The sequence below is a fragment of the Alnus glutinosa genome, chromosome 1, assembly GCF_958979055.1.
Source record: "Alnus glutinosa chromosome 1, dhAlnGlut1.1, whole genome shotgun sequence".
In the NCBI taxonomy this organism is placed as follows: domain Eukaryota; kingdom Viridiplantae; phylum Streptophyta; class Magnoliopsida; order Fagales; family Betulaceae; genus Alnus; species Alnus glutinosa.
Genome location: NC_084886.1, coordinates 53229688 through 53255654, shown reverse-complemented (window position 1 = coordinate 53255654; position 25967 = coordinate 53229688). Strand labels below are relative to the sequence as shown.

General features: G+C 36.3%; 2 protein-coding genes across 2 annotated transcripts; one reads left to right on the top strand and one right to left on the bottom strand.

Moving 5' to 3' along the window:
• Window positions 1–5892: 5892 nt before the first annotated feature.
• LOC133862848 (kinesin-like protein KIN-10C) lies at window positions 5893–12480 on the top strand. Its single transcript, XM_062298736.1, has 17 exons — window positions 5893–6292; window positions 7278–7443; window positions 7549–7746; window positions 7848–8037; window positions 8124–8329; window positions 8406–8647; window positions 8754–8796; window positions 9670–9717; window positions 9808–9864; window positions 9962–10015; window positions 10086–10185; window positions 10298–10581; window positions 10667–10713; window positions 11721–11742; window positions 11827–11895; window positions 12012–12050; window positions 12300–12480. The coding sequence occupies exons 1-17, from the start codon at window positions 6114–6116 to the stop codon at window positions 12363–12365; spliced, it is 2010 nt and encodes a 669-aa protein (XP_062154720.1). The 5' UTR covers window positions 5893–6113; the 3' UTR covers window positions 12366–12480.
• Window positions 12481–14025: 1545 nt separating this feature from the next.
• Window positions 14026–25736, bottom strand: LOC133858328 (uncharacterized protein At3g49055). Its single transcript, XM_062293793.1, has 5 exons — window positions 24666–25736; window positions 24275–24351; window positions 16040–16151; window positions 15826–15942; window positions 14026–14429 (listed from the first exon to the last, which is right to left on the bottom strand). The coding sequence occupies exons 1-5, from the start codon at window positions 25578–25580 to the stop codon at window positions 14076–14078; spliced, it is 1575 nt and encodes a 524-aa protein (XP_062149777.1). The 5' UTR covers window positions 25581–25736; the 3' UTR covers window positions 14026–14075.
• Window positions 25737–25967: the final 231 nt, after the last annotated feature.

The window sequence follows — 25967 nt, the reverse complement described above, 5'->3', positions numbered from 1 at the left end:
CCTGCTTCAATTTTAACAAATCAATCAACTGTGATTCCAATTTTAGGTGTACGTTCTTTTCATAGAACTAGTATTTTCCAGTTAAAGATACAAGAGAAGTCGTTGATGAAAGAACTAAACCGACAAAAATGGAGACCAAAGTTTTGATTCGTTTATGGCAAGCATCAAGCAAAAAGTCTAGATCTGGCTTCAGTGTTGTAGTTTAAAACTATAACACATCTGCTGTAGAAAAATGGAGGGTCCAAATTTATTTTCTCAAAACACTGGGCCTGTTTGATAAGTAATTGGATAGGAGAATATTTGTGTATTGTATAGTAAAAAGTGATTGATGTGATATAAAATTTGAGAATGTTTTATAAAAAAGTGAAAAAGTTTTATTTTGTAGTGAATTTTTTTATTTGAATAATAATAAAAAATTATTGATGTGATATAAAAAGTGTAAAAAAGTTAGAATGTTTTTGATTTGATATTTTTGAAAGAAGTGAAAGAAATAGAAGGAGAATGATAATTGTTTGCCAAACTAGCCCACTGTCTTTTCAGTTATGTAAACAAAACTGAAAAATAAAACACACAAACGGTTTCTGACGTCTCTGAGAAGATGGAAGAAATGGGTCTCGTCTCCCGAAAAAAAGAGGGAAGAAATAGGCTCGACTCTGAGAAGCCATCGCCATAAATTTCGCCCATATTTATATTAACATTCTAAACCAAACTATTTATCTTCAAACCTCTCATTTTCCTACTTCTTCTTCAATTTTGCTCTTCTTCTACTCTGTTATCCCTCTCTGTTCTGGCAAAAATGAAACAAAATTGTATCTTTCTGTGTCAAAATCTTCAGAACCAACAATATGTGCAACAGATAACCAAGACTCGTTCCTAAACCGAATCAGTATCTGCTGGAATCAAGTGGGGTCCATGGACGAAAACCACGAGTAGGTACTCGAGGACCTCAAGCTCTTCCGGAAGCATGTTGCTGACCGCTTCTCCAAGCTCCTCTTGTCCACCTCTGACGAAGATTCCCCCAGGTGGTGTCCATGGACGGAAACCACGAGCAGGAGCTCGAGGACCTCGAGCTCTTCCAGAAGCATGTCGCCGACTGCTTCTCCGAGGTCCTCTCGTCCACCTCCGACGACGATCCCTCCTCTCCATCACCTGGCTTCGCAAGTTCCTCGATGTGTTTTTCTGCTGCGAGGCCGAGTTCAAGGGTGTTCTGCTGATGGCGCTCAATCCTTCCCAGATTTCCAAGCCTCCACTGGACCATCTCTTCCCTGAATTCCTTGACAACGTCATGAAGGCGCTGGACGTCTACAATCCGGTCTCGCACGGGGTCGAGTCCCACTTCCTCAGACGACATCAAGTAGAAAACGTCAGCCATCGTTTGCCTGTTTTATTTTTTTAGCTTCGTTTTGGGTATTTTTAGTAGCCTCATCAAATTTTACTCACAAAAAATAATTAAAAATTACTTTTCTCTATTTTGGTAAGTCACTTTTTTAAAATTTTTCTAGTAGCCTCACAATTTAACTATTTATTATCACTATTCCATTTAAATAATATTTTTTCATATTTTTTTATTCTTTCTCTATTTAATTTTTTTACAAAAAATCATTCATGTCCATGAATTAAATACATTATCTTTGGTGAGATATGGGAGATGGGAGAAGAAAATGAGAGAAAAATGAAAAAAAATGTGTACTGATCATGTGAGAGAGAAAGATGAAACAAAATTGGTAAGTGAGTTGGTAAGTGAATATTACTCATCAGAATTGGTGAGTAATTTCACTCATCAAAATTTTTTGGTTAAAATGGTAAGGCTGTTAGGAGTGATTTTATTGTGTTTTCATCAAATTGGCTCACCAAAATAACTAAAAAACTATTTTGATAAAATAACTAAAAAACTATTTTGATAAGACTACTAAGAATGCTCTTACATAACTGAAAAGACAGTGTTTTGAAAAAACAAATCTAGGCCCTCTATTTTTCTCCAGCAGATGTACTGTAGTTTTAAGCTACAGTACTGAAACCATATCCAAGTCGGGGGTTACGACTTACGAGAGATCTCTTCTTTTGTTTTTCATGTTTTTATTATTATTATTATAAAAATCACACTTCTCTCTTGTAAAGTACCACATTTATATCACTTACCTCCATACACTTTAAATCAATACAGTCGGGCCCTATTTTATAAGTTTTGTTGTCAAATTGTCCCATCTATCCAAATTAGCCTTTAAGGTGGATGGAAAAAACATAATACATTATTAAATTACACTTGACATGAGAAGAGTTTGGATTGATTTTTCATCCAACTTAATGCCTGATTTGCACAGAAGTGCCATTTACAGAAAGATTTTAATAATTCAAGCAAAATAAAGAAAAGAGAAGCAACTAAAATATTAGTTAGAATTATAAGCGAATCCCTACAAGTTCCCAAAACAATTAATAATTTGCCATTTATACCGAGAGCAGGAGAAACTCTGAAAAGAGTGGACACTGCAATAACTTCCTGCTTAAACATAAGTCCTAATTCGAACATACACCCATGCAGATCTCTCTGAAACTGAGGTTCATAGAGATCACTTACACTGTACTCAGAGGTATGACCAAAGTAAAGTTACCAGCACTCGCATGAAATGATTAAATGAAGATGACCAATAACTCATGGACAGGTGCGAGCCGACTCTGCTGTATCTGTCCATGAGTTATCCAGTGACCGATAAAACATCGGTCAACAGCAGGGTTGAGCACTAGCAATTAAGAGGATTAGTACATCAAGCTATAGCACACCAAATTGAGGCTGAGGGAGGCTAAGTGATAGGTGTATAACAAATATGTTCATGTACGTCTACGTTCATCCAATCATCGTTGTTGAGGATAGTGTACACATTATAATGTAAAAAAGCATTCAAGGATAATAACGTAGCGCTTTCTTTCAATTCTTTTTTAAATGTTTAGCGGTGAGTATTGGTTTGGAAAAGAAAAATAATGCCATAGGATCCTTGGACTGAGCTAGTCTCTTGGAGAAGTTTAAGTTTGCACATGACAAGAAATCAACATTTCACTTCAACCAAACCTCATCCTAGTCAAACACTAGAATTTTCCCTTCACCTTATATAACACAAAACTTGATTTGATATGGGCTTTGCTCTCGAATGCTCTGATTACGAATAAACTGTCAAGCCAAGAGTGACTGGGTATAAGCATAATCTGTAACTGATAGGATAGAACTGTTGTGGTTGAAGAATTGTGGATGATTGTAGAAATGGAAATGGAAATGAGAAATGTTATTGATAGTTCTCCACTTAAGCTAGGAGTCACCGATTACCCATAAGTGTTTGATAAATACTTCAATCAACTTTCCTCTTGCTAATGCTATAATTGCTTACCTCAATACAAAATGTGTTTCTTACGTCCAAAACATTATTTCCAACAGAATTTTACGATATACATACAAGGTACAACCTTTATAACAAAGTTATTCTGAACAAGCGGAATTTTATCTGATTTATTATTTGTTCTTTTTTATTCATCAAAAAAAAAAAAAAAAAACTTTATAACAAAGTAACAAGTGGTTTCTGAACTAGACCTAAGTTTAACATCTTATTCCAAATTAACAACATTCAAAAGCAACCAATTCATAACTTTTAACTCAAATTCGATTCCGACAGCACAGTTAGGCCTTCACAACATATTCGAAGCCAACTTTGAGTTTACAACTAAAAATTTTACCAAAAACTAATTAATACCCAAAACTAAAATTCCAAATACTCAGCTAAAACTAATTCAAAAATAAATACCCAGTAGGGAATTATACTTCAAAGTCAAGAACTTTGATTGTCAGAGGCCAGAGAGCGCACCGGTCTTGAGTCGTGGGTCAGACTCTTGAGATGGATCTGGCTTCTTTAGTGAACAAGAGGACTTGAAAGCCTCAATTTGAGATTGGCATTTCACATAGTCCCCATTGTTCTCCTCCAAGCATTTCTTTAATGCCTCAACATCACAGGGAGACATTATCTTCTTCGCGGAGTTTCTCTCGGCCCTCTCATCCATTGGTTGCAACCCAAGAATGAATAGACGTAGGTTGCTTGCCCTCCGTTTGGTTGCTCGGAGAGTTCAAGGAAAATATTGAAGATTGAAAGTTTGAGGATTTATTGGGATTTTTCTTTTGGAAATTACGATTTATCTCCTACTACATATTCTAATTTTGATTTATCCCCAAACTTTTCAAAGCTTATACTAAATCTCCCCCAGTTATATTATTAAACTAACTAACTCCACGGGAGTAAAACGCACCGTTTGATAGAGCACTTGTGGCGTGCCGTCACGGATGTGGACGAGTCTGGCACTCTCGCCCTTCTATTCTAATTTCTCTGTGATTGTAACGTGTGAAATTCTACAAATTATATTTTTATCCCGAGTTGATAGTCTTAATTAATTTTTGGATTTATTTTTTTTTGAGAAATGTTACAAGTACTTAAACTTTTACGAAAAGAACCTTACCAACTGAGGTGGAACCAACATGGTGTTAAATTACAACAAAAGCGAAGTTATTCTCTTAATTTTTTAGGTTAAATATTATTTAACCCCCTCAATTAACAATTATTTTTTACAAGACACCACGAATTGACATGTATCATGATTTGATCATTCAAATTGCCAATTTATTATAATTTAGCCCTATCCGTTAAAGACTATCGTCTACTTGGACCCAAATTTGGTCACATGGGTGGCACTTGACCACTTGGGACAAATTCTTTCCATTGTGTCCTTGTTGGAAACTTGGGATTAAAAATTAAAAATTAAAAAAAAAAAAAAAAAAAAAAAAAAAAAAAAAAAAGAAGAAGAAGAAAAAAGAAAGGTGGCTGTGAGCCAACCTAGCTCCATTTGGGATGGCTTGTTAGACACCCTAGAGTAGGATGGTGGCCACCACTTTCATTTTTTCCTTTTTTTTAAAAGAAAATAATAATAATTTACAAATTTTTAATATATATATATATATATATATATATATATATATATATAAAAGTGACATGTGTCATCATTCTATTGGTAATGACTCATGGTACACTAATGGGATCCGTCAAGTATTTTGACGGAATTTGACTATAATGACTAAATTGTTATTTTGACCTACCTCGAGAACTTCTTAATAATTTTTTATACCACCACGACCAATTTGTAATATTGGTCAACTAAAAAGGCTGATTTTGCATTTATCCTTAGTTTTTTTTTAAAAATATATATATATATATATATATATATATATTTCAACTAATTAATAAATACAAATGGTAATTTTGATTTTTCATTGAGCAAAATAAAGGTATTTTCGAAAGATTTTGGTCAAATTTAATTTTCTGTCCAATATAACGGTCAGGACTGACGGTTACAACAAATTGACAGTTTAAATGGTCAAATCACAAATCATGACACTTGTCAATTTGTAGTGCCGTATAAAAGAAAATAGTTATTAATTAAGGGACATAAATAATATTTAACCTTAATCTTTTAGAAAAGATTGATCGAGATCAATGAGATGGCTAGTTAGCGTGATCATTATAAAATAATTGTAAAATAAAAATAATTATTGTTATATACAGAAGAAACATCCGCAACATTTGATGAATCAAAATGAACTCTTTTAATTGAAGCCATATCAATTTTTAATTGATAAATGGTTGATACGTATCTACTATGGGATTTGATTCTTGCACTATATTATCACAACAATTGCATAACAATTCTTTATATGAGAATAGGTCTGTCTCACAGTATATGAGACCCACCCTCATATGAAGAGTTGCTATACAATTATTGTATTGGCACCGTATATCATTAGTCGTTATAAAAACTGTAGTTGCAGCATTACGCCTTCATTTTCATTCTTTGGTGTCCCTCTCTCTCCATTTTAAGGAGCGTTGCGAGTGCCAGGTCAGCCAAAATTCGAAAACCCAAATACCCCCAACGGCTACTTCATTCCAGATCACAAATTCCCCAAAATCACCGCTCTTCTCAAACCCTCTCTCTCTCAGGCCCTCAGATCTTTTCCTTCTCTCTCTGAAAGAAATTTCACTCTTTTGGCCCTCTGTCTGCCTTCAGATTCAGAACCCCTGAGAAGTTGCATGGCTTCGACTCCATCCAAGGCCACCGCGTGTCGAAAGGTTCGAGTCGTAGCCAAAATCCGGGGCTTCACTGGCTCCGAAGCTGAGATTTCAACTGACTCCCCGTGGATCTCCGTGAACAAGCCCAGCGGAGAGGCTTCTGACAACGTTACCATTTCCTTCCGAGACCAACCGGGAAGGTATTTCTACTTCAATACTATTTCTTGTTTTCTGTTTTCAATACAAGAAATTGAATTCCCTTGAATCTTGGGGGTTTTTTTGAATTTTGAGAGTATCTTTTTTTTTTTTTTTTGGATGCATAAAAAAAAAGATAACGTCCTTCGTTTGGTTGTTGACAACATATTTAAACTTCAAGGACCAAATTGACAGCAAATCTAAACTTGAAGAGTCAAAATGTATTTTACCTAAAAATAAATAAATCTTGGAAGTTAGTCTCTGCTTACTTGCTGAGAAGGGTTAGGAAGAGAAAAAGGACAATGGAAGGTGAATTTTGTGATTTTCAATTATAATTAGTTTGGCAATTGGATAGTGAGTTTCTTGAATTCTTCTTCATTAGGAATTCAAATGGCTGATTTCTTGGAAAAATTGTGGGAAAAGAAAATGAAATTGTATCTTTCATTATAAATTTATCTGGGACTTTAGAATAGAAGAACACTTTACTGAACTGAGTTCACTAGAGCCACTTTGGGTAGATGATTTTATTAATCAAATTTTCTTTTCTTAGTTTTCTCACTAATCAACAATGGTAGTGACTCATCTAGGCTTCATATGGTTTGTGAGCAAATGTTGAGAAAGAAAAGAAATCATTTTGAATCCTAGACAACTTGGATAATCAGGACGCACATAATTATTTGGCCTAGCTTGGTTGTAATGTTACATTTTTGTGCAGATCAAAACATTTTCTAAAGTATATAAATCAAAATTGATTTCCTTGTTCCTTGAAACAAATGGAGGATTAGATGTGTTTTCTGAATTTTTGTGATTTAGCCCTTGATATTTAGAAATGATCAAGAGTTTCATTCCTCTGATCTTTCATCATTGAGTTGCTAATAAAACGACTCATAAGTCGTTGGCTGAGTTGAATTGAGCTTCTTTTTTCTTCAAGAAATAATACTTTCAAATAGGTTTATGTTAGGTAAGATTTGTATCTTTCTTCCCTTGCAGTCGTAAAGAGTATTATGACATTGATTACTGTTATGAGAGAAACGAAGACAATGATTTGATATTCTCAAGAGAGATAAAGCCTTTGATTATGAGGGTTTTTGAAGGATGTAACCCCACTGTTATTGCATGTGGAGCAAGAGGTAGTGGAAAGACTTATGTAATTCGGGTAGGATTTTCCTTTCCTAGTATTTTTTTTGTTTCAGGGTATTTATTAATAGATCATTTTTGTAGGATATATGGTTGACCTATTATTAACTATCCAATTTTGAAGGGATCTGATGAGAAACCAGGTTTGGCAACACTAGCCATGGCTGAAATTCTTTCTATGGCTGAGCAAAATGGAAAGTCGATTGCTATATCTTTCTACGAGGTTTATCAGGAGCATGTTCATGACCTTTTGGATCCAAAACAGCCAGAAGTTTTGGTATTGGAAGATAAAGGCAAAATCCAATATAAAGGACTTTCTCAGGCAAGTTGTATGTTGTTTTTCAATCAATCGAATTAGACAAGAATGTAAGGACGGATTTCTTTGGTTCCCTCTTTGTGATGTGTCTTTTTTACTTCTTCCAGGTTCCGATCAAATCTATCTCAGAATTTCACAAACTATATCTCAGTTGGTGTGTTTCACATAAATCAGTTCAAAAGATAGCAAATGAACTTCCTCGCAGGAGCCACAAGGGTTTAATAGTACATGTATTATCTCCCAGTGAGAATGGGGACACTCATCTTGTAGGCAAGATGAATTTTGTCGACTTAGCAGGTTTTCCGAACTTTCAACACTTACGTTGACAATATTATTTGTCTTATTTTTTACCTCTGGTTAATGCTTTACTGGCCTTTTGTCAGGCTATGAGGATGCCAGAAGAAATAGTGTTGATTGCCTTAATCTTGTTGAGAGTACCAAACTTAATATGTCCATCTATGCCGTATATAATGTCGTCTATTCATTGAATATGAATGAAAACCATGTGCCTTATCGGGAAAGCAAACTTACTCGCATGTTAAAAGATTCTTTGAGTGGGATGAACAGAATTTTGATGATCACTTGCTTGGTAATGCTTTCGGTTTTCACTTAATGAGGCTATTTAGTTTATTGGTTTTTTAATTACTTCGTTATTCATTTTGTAGAATCCATTTTTTTGCCAAGATTCTGTGTATATGGTAAGTTTAGCATCTCGGTCTTGTCAAGGCATCAATCGAATCACAAACTCCACAAAGAAAGCCAAGAATTCAACAAGACCATTACTGACTTCTTCACAAAAGGGCCGACTACCTGGAAGTGTTTCCACTACCATGAAGAAACATCCTGCTTTACAATTGCATTTTTCTGAAAAGAAAGCCAGTGGTATGGCTTTCACAATGAAAAGAAGGTATGTATGGAAAGTCCTATCTACATTAAGTTAAAATAGAATTCCTTTTCATTCTTTATGTAACATATATAAAATTAAGACATTTGTTTATTTTTTTTATTTTAAGGAAACTATTTGATGAAGCAAGTCATCAGACCAAATCTGAGAAGGTACTCGATTTTTTTACTTTGTGCTGAGTATCAAGTAACGAAAATTCTGTTAACTTTTCATAATGATTTTGTGCAAAATTATTTCTCAAAATCAAGTTTTAGGCTTCTTAGTCAAGCTCTGAAGTCCCCCTGGTTCTGTTTTTGATTTGGTTGTAAAGAACTTTGCTTATATAATATGTAATGGTTTTTGTATCTTAGAATTAGTGCCTATATTGCCCCTCTTTTCTTGTTGAAGTGCACTAGAGCTTTAGTTTTGTTACTCGTTCTAGCACCCAATAGAACCCTACCAATTAGTTTTACACCATACTCCCAATTGGGCTTTGTGCCATGCAAATGGCCAAATAGACTACTGTGGGATCTTCCACTACTTCTTTTGTTGTTGTGAATCTGTAACTATGCCACCTCAGTAGCTGGAATTGGAACTGCTTCCATATCTTGCATTTCCCAACCTTTTCTATCTATATTCAGAAGTAGGATGAGTGTCTAAAGACTGGATTTTCTCTCTGGATCAGTTTAATTATTCAATGGACTACTAAAATTGGAAGCCTGTAACTTATCTTAATTCACATTTTAGGACGTGTTATGCATCTGATAAATATATATTAGGGGAAGCAGAAAAAATTCTCTTTAATACATTATGAGATCTAGATACATTGAAAAAAATTTCAAGTTGTAAATTAGTCTAATACACTTCTTGCAAGCAAGTTTCTCATCTGATATTGTTTCAAAGTTGAAAGCAGGAAGAGGTAAGGGTTTCTGGAACTTGTCATTTAAATTTATTATTTTGTGAAAGAATGTACTCAACAACTGCTGATATGCTGTTTGAATAAATTATTTTCTTTCTAAAATAGAGTATATAATCACTTTTTGTAGGGGAAGTCTGTTTCAATTGATACCAATGTAACAGTGCTTTCAGAAGTGGTAATTTTATCTCTCATTGGTCATTTATTTAATGTCATGTTTTATAGTATTTGAACGTTGGAACTGAGGTCGAGTGATATCCTTGTGTAGAAAAATCCATTGGCAGTTGCCCTAAAGGATATAAAGCCTACTTCTATAATGGAAAAGGTAATATCCAATTTAGTTGGTATCCAATATCAAGACAATCTCATGATAACTGCTGCTTTTAACTATTGATATCTGGTACATTTTAATTCATTTACAGGAAGCTTTCTCATTACCAACTTCCAGTGCAATGGAAGCTACCATTCCAAATAAGGTGATTTAATTTATCATACTTTTGAATACATGGAAGACATTCCAACAATAAATGTGTTTTTGTTTTCTAGGATGTTCTTGGGGCTACCGAGATTTCTCTTCATGGTGGGGAACATCATGATCAAGTTACTTTGTGTGTTAATAGCACAAATGCTTCATCTTTTACTGAAGGTCAGTGACATGTGAATGTGATTTTTGAATGCTGATTTGCTAGCCAATGAGATGTGCATTCTATATATATATTATGAATTTGTATTTTTGTTCATGTTCTATTACATCACAGATCATAGCCTAAACAAGGAAAACCAAAGTATGCTGGTCAATCAAAGTGTTTCACCACCAATAAGTGCAAGACTAAAAGAATTATCGAAAAATCTAAAATCACTTTTTTCTTCAACTCCATTACATGAAAAGTTGCCAGAAGCAATTGATGCTTCATCCTATGGTCAAGTGTCGGAACCAAAGACACCAACAACAGAACAAAGTGTGAGAGTTTATGATAGATGGGAGGTTGCAAATATCAGCAGTCCTTGGGAAGCATTAAGTATGCGCAGTTCTGGAATGAAGGTTAGATCTAACCATTTTCCAAATACATTTGCTTCATGTTCACTTGACTTTCCCATTGCAACTCATATATTATTTGTCGTTGCAGAACTCCTTTGTTCAAGAATATATTAAGTTTCTAAATACAGCTAACAAGTAAGTTTTTATGTTTTATGCAAAGTATTTCAAATTAGTGACTACTTATGTTAATGCAGTGATCACTTCCTAACGTGACAGTGAAAATTGTCATTGGATGATACATGTACTTTGGAGTATGTGTACGTATATCGATTTTGAAGAAAATACACTTACCCCCAATGAAGTGACACCTCATTGACACTTACCCCTAAATTATCATTTGTGACACTTGACCCTTTCCAACTATTTAGATGCAAAGAGCCATCTCTGCTAGTTGATGGTGTGTTAAATCAAATGGAAAAACAAGCATATAACATGCACATACATGTTTTAACGTAAAATGATGAAGATATCCTGAGTTTAGATAATAAATTTACTTAAACACCCTCCAAGTCATCAAATTAAAAAAAAATAACAATAATTAAAAAAAAAATGGTGGATAGCCACTCCTAGATGGTGGTGGAGCATCCGCTAGGGGTGATAGAACCCCCCATGGGAGTGGCCAAATTGATTTGGTGGTAGCCAAACCAGTGATTCAATTTCGGGGGTGGCCGAACCACCCCCAAACACAGTTTTTTGGCATATTTTTATTTGGAAGGCTTTTTGACATTTCATGAGAGAAAGCAAACGCCCTCAACCAACCGAGGGTCTTTGCCCTCAACTAACCAAAGGGGCTCTTTGCACCTAAATGGTAGTTTAAGGGGTTCAAGGGTCAGTGCGAATGAGAAAGTGTATTTTTCCCATCTTTTTTCTTTACTACCGGATGTGAAGTTCTTTTGTCATTGCGCATAATGTTTAAAATGTGTATTTGGAAGTGATCGAAAACAACCATAGGGAACAGTAGATTCAACTATTTGCTAGCTAACAAATTTAAGCATTTGTTTGTAGTAAACCTTTACAATTTTATATGTTTGTCTGTTGATATAAATTGTATACAAATTCAATTTTCGTTTGTTAATTTTGCCACTTAACACGCTAACCTTCTATATTTTGTTTGATTCTTTTTTCAATTCGTTTATTAACAGGGAAGATTTGAAAAGACTAAAGGTGAATAGCACTCCAAGTTTTTAAATGTTAATATGACTACTTTGGATCTTATTAGAACTTGATAGACATTATTCTTTAATATAGGGAATTGGAGAGAAGAGAGCTACATATATTCTTCAACTTCGTGAAGAATCACCAGAACCATTTAAGAGTGTAAGTAGCTTGAATTTAAAAAAAAAAAAAAAATGAATTAGTTGCTTAGTTGATTCCAAACAAATTCGCGATACTTTTTTATTCTTTTTTTAAACTAAACAATTTTTGTTCCACAGCTTGATGATCTGAAAGATGTTGGACTTTCAGCAAAGCAGGTAGTTTTCTTCTCCTCCTTTTTTATTTGGGATCAATTCTTTAATTTTCATTCCGGAGGTTTGTTGTTGATTTTTGTCTATTGAGCGACACTGTCAACTACTGATGGCATACTCACGAAGAAAAAAAAAAAAAAAAACTAATTATATGTAAAAATCCATTTGTTCAAGTTATATATTGAAGCTCATAACTTGAGATAATAACATATTGGCAACTTGCAGTTAACTGTGGTTTTTTAATTTTATATACAGATAAAGGGAATAATGAAAAAGGAGGCTGCTGAGCTTTTTAATGAGCAAATATATAATAGATGCTGAAGATATTCTGCATTTTAATTTCCGATCTGTAAATGTTTTGTAATCTGGTTAGTGGCAACATGAAGATGCCTTTAAGCTTTACTCGATCTTGTTATGTGATATTTGATTATTTCCATCTTTCGTTTTCTTTTTATACAAGTGTTCAACAAGGAATTTTGCAAAATGACATTGTTTCTTTTAATGCAAGATCTAACAAGAAATTGCATGCTGCCCCCGCCATTTTTTTTAAATGACAAATAATTACATCTTAAAAGCATTTTTGTACTCGTATTACAACCATGAAACATTCACTTTTCTCTTTTATGTTTTTAACGCCTTTTTTCTTCAAGAAAAATAATCTGCTATGCATTGATATGCATGTGTCATGTGTGGCTGTCACAAGTCATAATGAAGTGGTTTGATGAGTTCTAGCCAAGAAAACATGGTCATGTTTACTTCTAGTTTGGTATGTTGGATTAGGGTTTCAGCAGGTCGAAAGCACAAATCTAGCTTGGTTGGGACCCCACAACCTATGAATCATCGAAGCTAGGCTTGTCATTTGAAAATGATAGCAAGTTAGCAACTAAGGGGTGTTCGACGGGTTAAAAGCCCGTTGAACACCTCGACCTAATGATGCCGACAGAAACCAGTTCGTGGTTTCACAAATCATACTTCTCTCTACCTCCTTTTTCTCTTAGCCACTAAAATTTGGATGATGCTCTGCTTGTCTTTTTCCAATCGCCTGTCTTTTTTCAATTTGGCCCTCGACGAAATGTTTTGGGCTAGAAATGCGATAAGTCCAAACAGGTTGAGCCGAGCCAAAACCGGAATAATTGGGCCAGAAAAACAATGGCCCCATGGTCCCTGTTCAAAATCAAATCTCAATCCAAACCGAACAACCAACCTCCTATTGCCTGTTGGAGCAGTGTGGTTCAAGAATAATGCTATACATCACACTTTTTATCCCTTCAAAACCTATGTGGTGTGATCCCCCATAGCATTTGGTGCATTGAGATTGGTTGTTTAGTTGGGGGAGTGATGTACAACATTACTCATGGTTTAGTGGTCAACCATTGTTCGGTCGGCTTCATACGGCTATTGACAGTTTTCAGTAGCCAGCGTTCAACCTATCCACGACAACCCATGTTCGTCTTTGGAAGATGTTAGCTGATGCATTTCTTCATTTCCCAATCAATAACCTAAAATAAATTCCTAATGACTTTTAAAACATCTGGTATGTAAATAAAACTGTACCTCTTTTGAAGTCACTAGGAAGTCGTCTGATTCATGCGTGTCAATCAAGGAAGCATGATAGATATTCATGTTTGCTTCTGGTTTTTGAGCAATATGCCAGAGGTTTACACCAAAGTTCCAAAGTTAGCTTTGCGATTCTTGTTTGCCAAATTGTTGATGGAATCATGGAGGTGCATACTCAAAACCTCTCATGAGCTAAACATTTCCAGTGTGACTACAGCTGCTAAAGAGGGCAGAAAAGCATTCCGCGCTGAGAAAATAGTTGTCCTGCGCGCTGTTGTACAGTACAAGATTATGGGAAGATGTCTTTAATCTGATACTGCACGTTATACCCGTTGGCAAGCATTTGACTTCCTCACAGAATTTGGTTGGGAAGGGGAAAAGCAGAGAGAAAAATAAATTTGAAGGGGGAAGTGTAAAGAAGGCGTAGGAGAAGAAAAAAGTAATTAAAATAAATCAATCGGGACCAAGAGAATATTAAGGTACATAATGAAGAAAGGCTTGCATTTCTGGTAGCGTCCTCCTCACATTCCCGACTCTACCAGTTGCAGTATTAGCAGAGTTTACTTTGAGACCTAGCCATGGCCAACATATGTGCCTTATTTTACGGCTACTCCGTTCCCTGCTCTCTGCTTCTTCTAATTGTCTTGTCAGCTCCTCAATCCGTTCACGGAGTCCTGCAGCCCTGCTGTCAGCCAGCTGCAGAGACCTCTCTGCTGCTGCCTGGGCAGCCATTGCAGTAGCTGCGAGTTCTTCCTTCAACTTTAATTTGCCATTTGATATGTCCAAAGCAGCCCTTGTCTTCTCCAACTCTTGCTTCAGAATGTCCACCTAATTGAACAGTAATGCAAATGCAATTGAGTTTCAAGATTACTACATATAAGAGAGAGAGAGAGAGAGAGAGAGAGAGAGAGAGAGATGTGATTTAAAGGTAAGTGGTTGGGTAAGCACTAGGACGTAAGTTCGAGTCCAGCAATGGAAATCCTCACATCTATTGATGCAAACCAGCTTAAGTCCCATTGATGTCCCGGTTGGGCTGGGTCAAGCTATGGCTCTCACCTCAGTTTGAGGGAGCACCTGCAATCCCCCTGCTTTGCAGACCGCCTAGGCCCCTCATGTTGAGATCCCAGCTGGTACATGCTACTATGGTCTTGTCCAGGTAAAGAAACCACTATGGTTGGCCCTATCTACCCTTTTTGCTTTTTTTTGGAAAAAAAAAAAAAACTGCAGCCATTTAACTTTTAACCATTGAGTGACATCTAAAATTTGAGTGAAAGCTTCGGTGATTATATATAGTTACAAGGTATATCGTTTTACTGCTTAAACCTCTATGAAAAGATAAAAAGGTAAGCTATCTCTCACTCGTATGTTTAAGTTACCAACAATGATTCCATTGTATACAAAACACTACTTCCAGATATGTCACACTAGTATTACATGGTAGAACTTCAGTTCCAGGATCTGAGATGCATCAACTTCAATCATAGATGTCACAAAAATTTTGGTACTTAAAAGGTTGGCATTAGACCTACCCAATTCCAACGAAACTCTGTACTCGACAGTATATTTAGCAGAATAAAAATATGGTTCACCAGTCGTTTGTGCCACTCTAATTGATAGCACACACCAAATTAAAATCTGTCACTTGTTTTGTATGCAATTTACATATATCTCCAACATCACATCTAATGGACACAGAGCAGACATTGAAATCTGAACCACCTTTTCCCATGCAAATGCTCATAGGCATCTACGTACGCTCTCACCAACTTTTTTTTTTTTTTTTTTTGGCCTGTATCATGATAAATAGATTGAAAGAAATGGTTGTCTAGGAAGCTCAGGTATGCCCCATGCCATTTCAAAACCCCCTAGAACTTATATTTGGATCATAATATCGAAATTTGAGCATTCCTAGTATAGGAGGTTATTTCATCTGAAGTTTGGTGATATAGCCGACATTGTACCTTTGTTCATTAGTCACAGGTCTCATATGAATATCAAGGAGACTGTTTCGGTTGCCAAGTTAGTCACATAACACACTACTGGCTTCACGCATGAAACAGGTATTGCATTAGACCTATGGCTAATGAACAAGCAGACTTCATGATAAAGTCACAAAAAGCAAAAACCTAATAAGCAAGAAAGCATGGAACTAAACAGCTGATATACATTAAGCAAAAGTACATCACGAAATATTGACATCAAAAGAACTAAACAGTTGATTTACCACTTTGTCACGTTCTCCAATTTCATTTTTCCCAGCTTCCACTTCCAACTCACATGCTTCCCTCCATCTAGCAACCTCAGCTTCAGTTTCTTTTATTTCCATCAGGAATTCTTCAACCTTATAGCAATTAAAGGAATGAAATCAGAATTTACAAGGGCGTGCTCAAGTAATTCACGTAGAAAATTTCCAAATTCTCGATAAAATAGAGAATCACATTATGAGCCAACACCCTCTCTCTATCTTCCAACTCTTTGATGTAGAAAGTGTATTCAGTAATTTTTTGAGATTGTTTTTCTGTAAGGCTCTGTAGGCGCTCAGTGTCTGACCTGGCATAGGATAGATGATAAGTACTTTAACCAAGTATACAGAACATAGATTTTTTTTTTTTTTTGAGAAGTATACAGAACATAGATATAGCAAGGGTAGAAGATGTTTGAAGAAATTTACAATCAGAAGGTCCAAAACCAGACATTAATACAACATGTTTATATTGCAAGCCATGAAACATTTCCTACACCTTCGAGTGGACCTTAAATGAATGAAATGCTGATAAATCAGAGATTAATTGTTAATATTTAAATGTAAATTCTTGCAATTCTTTACCAATTCAAGTATTGTGCAGTCATAAAATATCAATCATAAGATCAACAAGAAGATAGCAAAAATGTATTTTATTTTGGAAAAAATGATCAGAAAGATCAATTATATGGTCATTTCTTTGGGAATATTGTAAGATAATCAAATCTAGAATTGAGACAGGATTTGTCGTTCAACTAGGGTCACACATACCAATATTTGTTGGTCAAAACAATGCAAATTCACGAAATATATGGGGAAACTTCCACTATGACTAAACAAGTAATCCTGAATCCACACTCCAGAGTTATGTTGAATATTATTTGATATATTTCATATCTTGAATGTTTGTGATGGCATGTGATATATCTATATATCATTTTTCACGTTTTCTAACTGGATAAGAAACATCCTCTTTCGAAGCCTAAGACTTTGGCAAAAAAACCCCAAAGACTTAACGCTACCTTCATTACTCTTATTCCAAAGAAGCTTGGTCAATTGGAGATAAGGGACTTTAGACCTATCAGCTTATTAGGGAGCGTCTATAAGATCCTAGTGAAAGTTCTTGTGAGTAGTTTACAGCCAGTAGTGGAAGTTCTTATTTCTAACAGCCAGAATGCTTTCATTGGGGGGGGGGGGGGGGGGGGGGGACTAAGTTCTTATAACCAACGAATATCCGGATAGCAGGTTGAGATCAGGAATTCCAGGGGTTTTATGCAAACTTGACCTGGAAAATGCTTTTGACCACGTTAATTGGGACTTCTTTTACTATATTTTGAGGCATACTGGTTTTGGCTCTAAATGGAGAAAGTGGATTTCTACATGTATTTCCACGGCTCGCTTCTCGATCCTGATCAATGGCAGCCCGCATGGCTTCTTCGTTAGTTCTTGCGGAGTTCACCAAGGGGGCCCTCTCTCTCCTCTTCTCTTTGTTTTAGTTATGGCTGCCTTCAATAGGATGCTTGGGACTTTCTAGAGTGATGGCTTGGGACTTTCTTTCTGGCTTCTGAGTAGACAATCTCAGCAATACCCGCTTGGATATTTCCCATCTGTTGTTCGCAGATTATACACTTATTATGTGTGATGCTGACATTGAACAAATCCATAATTTGAATCACATTCTCCTATGTTTTGAGGCCATTTTAGGATTGAAGGTTAATCTTCAAAAATCCAAGTTAGTCGTAGTGGGGGAGGCCCCGCCCATTGAGGAGCTGGCTAGTATTCTCTGTTGTAATATATCTTATCTTCTGTTGTGTTACTTGGGTCTTCCTTTAGGTGCTCCCATCAAATCTAAAGCCATTTGGGATAGGGTGGTTGAGAAAATGGAAAAAGACCGGCGAGTTGGAAGAAGATTTACTTGTCTAAGGGAGGGCATCTTACTATCATCAAGAGTACGCTTCTAGTATCCCCACATATTTTTTTTATCTCTCTTCCCTTTACCAATTGGCAAAGTCAAAAGACTAGAGCGTCTTCAGAGGGACTTACTATGGGACAGCCCAGGCGACGACCACAAGTTGTATTTGATAAATTGGAAGACTATTTGTTCCCCAATTGCAATAGGGGGATTGGGTTTCAAAAATCTTATTTTGTTTAACTAAGCCCTGCTCGGTAAATGGCTTTGGAGATTCAAGAATGAACAAGATTCTTTATGGAGGCAGGTGATTGTGTCGAAGTACGAGACCCAGAGAGGGGGATGGTGCTCAGAGGAAGCTCAAGGTACTTATGGGGTGAGTCAGTGGAGGAAAATTAGGAAAAATTGGGAAACTTTTTCCAATTTTGTTTCCTATAAGGTTGAGGATGGTTTCTGCATTTCACTTTTGGCATAATATTTGTTGGTGCGGTGATAGTACTCTAAAGAGTTCTTTCCCAGAATTCTATTCATTAGCATGTAATAAGAAGGCTTTGGGGTCAAATTCTATTCATTAGCACTCTTTCTAGCCATGTGGTTTTGCAGTGAAGATCTACTATACTATGTTACAATCAAGTGAGTATAATTTTTTCCCTTGGAATAGCATTTGGAAGGTGAAGGCCCCTCCTTGCATTGATTTCTTCTTATGGGCAACGACTTTGGATAGAATCCTCACGGTAAATAATCTCAGAAGGCGGTGTTTCCAGTTGGTTAACCAGTGTTGCCTCTGTAAGAAGGATGAGGAAACTATCAATTAGGGGTGTACAACCGATTATGGTTGTGGTTATTTGGTCATAACTGCAACTGCAACCGGGATCCCAGTTATTCTCATTTCAATAACCACAACCGGTTTTTACCAACCGCTAGTTATTAATCGGGTAACCGGTTTTGCTAGTTTCAATTTTCAAAAACATAAATACTCACAAGGGGTATGACAACGTTAACCTTGGCCTGCATCAACCATAAAAAATATTGGAAATTAGATGTGAAAGGAAGCTTCAAGTTGATTAATTATAACAAATTGTCATATAAATGCTCGCTCAATTACCCTGAAAGTGAATGAACCTGGGTGATGAATGTCTAGAGTTTCCCCATTATCCTTCCCTGATCGAGTGTCTTCGTGGGTTTTTCCAGAAGAAAACAAAACAAGAGAGGAAAGTGAAAGTGAACGCAGAAACTGGTTTCGAACTTTCGATGGGTAAAGTGAACAAGGTGGTGAGTCTAATGAACAAGTGGTTCGGTGCTATGAACACAAGGGGTGAGATTTACTCCTCTCAGCTATATATATACACACACGAGACTCTTGTTTTCTGCAATGGTTCAAAGAGATCTATCTCAAACCTATTTGGCTTTCTTCACAAGTATGATGCTTCATCAGGTCAGCGCATTAACAAGTCTAAGGGTGCTCTCTCTCTCTCAAGGAAAACAACTGCAGCTAGGAAGATTGTGATGCAAAACACTTCGGGTATCTCTGCAAAAGGATTCCAAATCACTTACCTGGGTGCTCCTTTGTATTCTGGAAAGTTAAAAAGAAACTATTTCGAACCCTTAGTTTCGAAAGAGCGGGAAGTGGTGGCTGTTCAGGCGCAATCTTTCCCGGATTATGATGAGAAAGCATAATATATATATATATATATATATATATAATAAAAAAAGAGTTACTGGTTACTCGGTTATTAACCGATTTTCTAAAATGCTATAACCAGTAACCACAACCGGGTATCCGGTTGCAGTTATTTTCAGTTTTTCCGGTTAGCGGTTGTTGGCAGTTATTAGTGATTACTAGTTATTTCCGGTTAATAACTACCCCGCTTGTACACCCTTACTATTAATCATCTTCTCCAGCATTGTGAGTATGCCACTGACATCATGCGCTTAGTTCTTAACAACTTCGGGGTCAATCAGGTCATGCCTTATAACATTCTTCAGCTTCTTCATTGTTGGAAATTTCGAGGGCAGGGACATCCCAGAGAAGCTATTTGGAAAGTTATTCCCGCCCTCTTAATGTAGAGCCAGTAGCGCTAGTAGCAGTCGCTTTCCCTGGAAAAGTGTTTGGCGTACTCAAGCTCCTCCTAAGGCTCCTTTCTTTGTGTGGACTGCAGCACTCAGTAAGATACTCACCCAGGACAACCTTAGGAAACGACATGTTATAGTGATCAACCGATGCTGCATGTGTAAGAAGACCGAGGAAACTGTGGATCATCTTCTTCTCCACTACGACGTGGCTTCTATCTTGTGGAATTCTCTCTTCAGCCGTTTCAGGATGTCGTGGGTTATGCCTAGACGGGTTATTGACTTGCTTGCATGTTGGTAATCATCTGGTAGATCAAGGAGTGCTGATGTTTGGAAAATGGCGTCTATTTGTATCTTTTAGTGCTTATGGTGGGAAAGAAACAATAGGAGTTTTGAAGACTTGGAAAGATCCTCGGATGAGATCCTTTCTTTGCTCTATCACTCTTTGTATTGTTGGACTTCGGCTTATGTGCATCATTTGTATATTTCTTTTTCTGACTTTCTCACTTGCTTTTCTATTTCTAAATAGGTGTTTTCCCTGTATATTGCTAGTGTACTAAGGGACGCCTTACGCTTTTTCTATAAAATTGATCTCTTACCTATCAAAAAAAAAATGTGGAGCATTGGGAGAGAAATGAATCGTTGACTCTTTGAGGATAGCAAGACCAATATGCTTCTTAAATTTTCCTTTCTGAGATCTCTTCTGGGCTGGGCTATTGTTTATGTTCCTAATTTTCCCTCAAGGAATTTGGTAGATCTGATTTGTTTTCTGGATTACAGTAGCAATTAGAGCCTTGGTTCTCTTGTATACTTTTCGTGCACGAGGGCTTTGCCATTTCTTAATAAAATTATTATTATTCAGCAAAAAAAAAACAAGTCCTTTTAGTGAAAAAATACCCATGGTAGTTAATTAGATTACTAATATTTTCTTTCATGTTTTACTTGGTTTTTCTAGAGTTAAGGATATTTTTGCAATTCTGTAATCGTTGATTGTGGGCCATGGTTTATTTTATCAATAGGTGGCCTTATTTAGTTTATAGGCATTTATGTTTGTCTTTTAGTTAGGAGTTTGTTTACTAGTCAAAGTAGAAGTTCTAGTCCTATTAAAAGAAAGTCAGATCTGGAGTCTATAAAAATGTGCCTTTGTACCCAAATAATGAGATGCTAATTGAAATAAAAATTCAGTAGTTCTGGTTTATGGAAGGTTTATATGCCTAGAGGGTTTCTTCTTCATATTTATCTTTCTTGAAAATGCTTTCATCGCCGGTCACAGCTGGTGAACAGATTTTATCACACCTCTTTTGCAACCCCAAATCAAACCTTTTTCTTTACCCTATCAAAACCCTAAAAACTTGTATAAAACCTTTTTCTTTACCCTATCAAAACCCTAAAAACTTGTATAAAACCTTTTTCTTTACCCTATCAAAACCCTAAAAAATTGTATGTATTCCCTAGCCTTTAATGACCAATTAACAAAAAAAAAAAAAAAAATTATAATCTACCAAATTTTACTCCCAGAAACCTTGCAGCCTCTTTTCACCCTTCCAAATGCGATATTTTCCCAGTAGTATTGAAACCATACACCTCTAATTACATCCTTATGCAATTCTAAGCCCTTGCCCCACCAATTTTCCCAAACCTCAAGTCCACCAAAGCACATGTAGACAGATGCTCTAAATCTTTCCGTCAATTGGCCTCCAACATTTCAATAAAACTTTATTTACTTATCAAAAAAAAAATTGGCCTCCAACATGCACAAATTCAGCACACTCTTAGGCTTACTTCTGCACGATATAACTCAAAGAATTTCTCTTTTTTTTTTTTTTTAGAAACTTCATTTAATCCCCCTGAACTTTCATCGCTTTTGCAATATCCCCCAAAGTTAAAAAAACTCTCAATTTAGTGTATCAAAATTTACAAAATTTGCAATATCACCCTTCCATTAGGATTTTCTATTGAATCCTAACTGTGGGGTGAGAAATTTTCAAAATACCCTTGTATTTTCCCCAGTTTTTTTTTCTTGTTTCACTTTTTTTTTTTAAAAAAAAAATGTAATTTAAGGGTAATTTTGTAATTTCATAAAGTTTACAGGAGTATAATAGTTAGGAATTGAGAGAGAGGTGGTGGAGAGTTGTGTAGACTCCAAGTTTGGCAGTTTGTGGGGCGGGTGGTACTCCCTTGAGCCACTAGGTGCCTTTGGAGTGGGGTTGTGGAATAACATCAGGAAAGGGTGGGAGATTTTCTCTGGTTTTGCTAAATTTGAGGTGAGGGATGGGATTATGACAAAATTTTGGCATGATCTATGGTGCGGGGATACGGTTGTGAATGAAGCTTTTCCTGATCTCTTTGTTATTGCTCATGTGAATGATGCTTCAGTTGTGGATAATATGGAGATTTTGGCAGTTCTACTCAGTGGAACATAAACTTTGTTAGAGAGGCGCATGATTGAGAAGTCGATGTCTTTACTTCTTTCTTCCAAGTGTTACACTCAGCCATGGTGAGTAAAGATCGTGCAGATAGGCTTTGGCGGGTCTCTTCCAATAAATGATTGTTCAAGGTCAAGTCTTTCTTCAGCTCCTTGGCCAGCTCTAAAGGTAGACACTTTCCTTGGAAGAGTGTGTGGCGGACTCAGGCTTCTTTGAGGGTGGCTTTTTTTTCGTGGTCGACAACCCTAGGAAAATCCTTATTGCAGATAATCTCAGGAAGAGGCATATCATTATTGTAGACAGATGTTGCTTGTGCAAGAGAAATTGGAAATCAGTGGATCACCTTCTTCACTGCAATGTTTGCTTCAGCTCTGTGGAATACCATTTTTACTCGTTTTGGTATGTCTTGGGTTATGCCTAGAAAAGTTATCGACTTTTTTAACTGTTGGTGGAAGTCTAGAAGGCCGAGGGGTGCAACAATTTGGAAAATTGTGTCAATCTGCATTTTTTTATGTGTTTGGAAGGAAATAAACCTTAGGTGTTTCAAGGATTTGAAGAGTTTCGTGGAGGATATTTTAGCTTCGTTTTTTCATAATTTGTATCTTTAGACGGTGGCTTTTTTGTCCCCACTGACAATCAGTTCTGCAGATTCCCTTGTCCATTTTTCTATTTCTAGTTACATGTTTCCTTTTGTATACTTCCAGTGTACTTAGAGCACTCACAATGGCTTATGTATATCTCAATCTAGAATAGCTAATCAAAATCCATTTTATCTAGTTTAGATAATGAGTTTTAAAATGCACCATACATCCGATTATCTATTCTTAACTCTATATTATTTTTTTTATTATTTTTCATTAATTTTTTTTATTATAGTATTTTTTTTTTCCACGTGGGTCCCGCTTGATAACTCCACTATTTGACACACTTTCCCTTATATCTCCACTATAAAGGAAGGAAAAAAAAAAGGACGAACGTGGAGTCATGGAGGGAAAAGGAAAAAAAAAAAAAAGCAGAAAATGTGGAGATAAATAATAATAATAAGTGAAATAGTATAATTCTACTTGTAGAATTGCACAATTTATGGAATTAAGAAAAAACTACTCTAAAGTTGGAATACATAAGCCGATGGAGTGTATTTTTAGCACTTTTGTTATCTATTCTAGTTTAAAGTTGCAAATAGATAATCCATTGGGAGTGCTCTTAGGGGCACTTTACGCTTTCAATAAGACTAAATTTACTTATAAAAAAAATAATGGTTAGTCTGCCCTTAACCAACTAATTTAACCCGAAACCCTAACGCAATGGGGTGAGATTCCAAATTTTTTAAAGTTCGATACACCAAATTTAGAGTTTTTAACTTTGGAGGGAGATTGCAATAGCGGTAAAAGTTCAGGAGAGTTAAGTGAAGTCTCTCCTCCCCTTCTTTTCCAAGCCAGTATATTTTTTTTTTCTAGGGGAAACTTCACTTGACCCCCCTGAAATGTCATCACTTTTGCAATTACCTCCCAAAATTTAAAAACTCTCAATTTCGTGTATCCAACTTTTTTTGCAATGCCACGCCTCCGTTAAGATTTTGCATTAACTCATAACTGGGGGTGTCAAATTTCTCAAAATACCCCCCATTTTTTTTAAGAAAAAAAAAATGCAAAGATTCAGGCATTGGTTGGGATTTAACGGTATTTGCAAAATACACTCATCTCAATCTTTGCAATTTTTTATATTTTTAAAAAATATGGATATTTTAAGAATTTCTTTAAGATTTAACAGAAAATCTTAACGGATGGGTGACATTACAAATTTTTTAAAATTGGTTACACTAAATTGAGTTCACCTCTCTTCACTCCTTTCTTGGAAACTACATGAGATTAACTTGATCTGCTACGTGCTCTCGCTATCTCACTATCAAATTTGATGCAGTTACAGGAATAATTTTTTTTTGATAAGTGATGCAGTTACAGGAATAACAACAATGCCAAGTAAAACATGCAGGCCTTCCGTTGTAGTTCAATAATGAAGTAGGTACCTAGATTCTTCCAAAGATCTTCTCAATTGAGTGATTTCCTGCCGCAAATTCTTCATTATCCTCTCCACAGTTGAGGCCTGGTAATTAAGAACAGTGATGGATACATTTCAGATCAATGGGAAATCCATTTGTTCGGAATATGCTCTCCAGCGTATTATTTATTAATGGAACGTACAACACCATATCTAAATGTTCAATACATGCGTAGTTATCCACCAAAATTGTTTCTTTTGATTAATGAGTTACTAAAACAAGATTACTTTCGTCATGCCAAATACAGTCAAAGGAAGATTCTACTTCAATCAAGCACATGTGAAGAACAAGCTCTATTTCAAGTTAATGCTTGAGCTTATTATATATTACATATCATGTATACAACAAAGTAACATACCAAACTGATGTTGATCTCCTCCTCTTCACACTCGCTAGTATCCGAACTAGTCTGGGTCTGTTGCTCACCACTACTACTACTAGTAGTAGTTGTGGTGGTCCCAGTAGTTCCCATCATAAAGCCGAAGCCAACTCTCAGCAATCCCCGCTCCGCAATCTGCAAAAGGGCCACTCTCTTCTGCTCATTACTGTTATTCCCCTTGAGCTTACTCAAACTCTTCTCCACCGCCTCCTTCTCCACCAGCGCCGCCCTAAGCAAACTGTTGATGTCCCTGTTCTCCTCCGTCAAACTCACTACACTCTTCTCCAACTCCCTCTTCTCCTTCCTCCTCTTCTCCTTGTATTCCCTCACCTTCTCCTCCGCCTCCCTCGCCACCCTCCTTGTTTCCGCTATTTCGTCTTCGTCTTCTTCTTCTTCTTCTTCTTCGCCTACACTCGTCGATTCGGCCTTTTCTTCCTCGTCTACGTCTACGCTCTCCATTATCCTCTTCAAGGTCTCCTTCGATACCTGCAGCAAATCCAACACCAAACCATTTCTCTCCTTGATTTCAGTTTCCAATTTCTGGATTCTTTCTCTGGAAACTTCCACTTCGCTCTTGAGCTCCTCTGTTTTCCTTAATTCCACGTCGAGCTCTTTCGCCAACTCATTCTCTTTTTCTTTCAAAGAAGCTTCGAATTCATCGACTTTATCGCGAAGAGAGTCTCTCTCCCTCGAGATTTCGTCGACGAGCTTGGTTAAATCGGTGACCACGTCTCCTTCGCGCTGGAGGATAACTAGGGTTTGCTCCGTTGCCGCGGACGGCGATTGGAGATCGGCGTCAAGATCATCACGATCGGAGAGGTGTGATGTATCGTTGTTGGGTGAATCAGAGCCATTGATTTGGGTATCGGGCGGGGTCTCAGTTGGGGCTTCCATTGTCCATAGAGGGGTGGCTGATTACAGATTTTCATGTGAGGAAAAGAGAGGTCGAGTAGAGAGTAGAGTTTTTTTTTGGGCGGGGGTTATAGAGCTACCAGTCAAAAGGAATGGAGAAGAAGACTGGTCAGGTAGGTAAGGGGAGACTTCTAAAGCCTTGTTTGATTGCTGAGAAAGAGTCCGAGAATTTTCTATAACTAAAAACTATGGAAAAAATAAATAAAAAAAACATAACGAAGTAATTAACAGCCATTTTTTAAATAGACCTGAGAAGTGATAAATGTGTTTTTTTTTATTATCAAGATATGTTAAAAATGTCGCTTTTTTATTATATTTTATAATACTCTTATTTTTTTAAAAAAAAATTAAAATAAAAAATTAATAAAA

Excerpts from the sequence above, each read along its gene's own strand:
- LOC133858328 (XM_062293793.1), bottom strand. The coding sequence starts at position 25,580 with ATGGAAGCCCCAACTGAGACCCCGCCCGATACCCAAATCAATGGCTCT. Across the intron at positions 15,943-16,039 it reads AGAGGGTGTTGGCTCATAAT|GTTGAAGAATTCCTGATGGA; the intron begins GTGATTCTCTAT and ends AATTGCTATAAG. Across the intron at positions 14,430-15,825 it reads TTGGAGAACGTGACAAAGTG|GTGGACATTCTGAAGCAAGA; the intron begins GTAAATCAACTG and ends CTGTTCAATTAG.
- LOC133862848 (XM_062298736.1), top strand. The coding sequence starts at position 6,114 with ATGGCTTCGACTCCATCCAAGGCCACCGCGTGTCGAAAGGTTCGAGTC. Across the intron at positions 7,747-7,847 it reads AATATAAAGGACTTTCTCAG|GTTCCGATCAAATCTATCTC; the intron begins GCAAGTTGTATG and ends TACTTCTTCCAG. Across the intron at positions 8,648-8,753 it reads GCTTTCACAATGAAAAGAAG|GAAACTATTTGATGAAGCAA; the intron begins GTATGTATGGAA and ends TTTTATTTTAAG.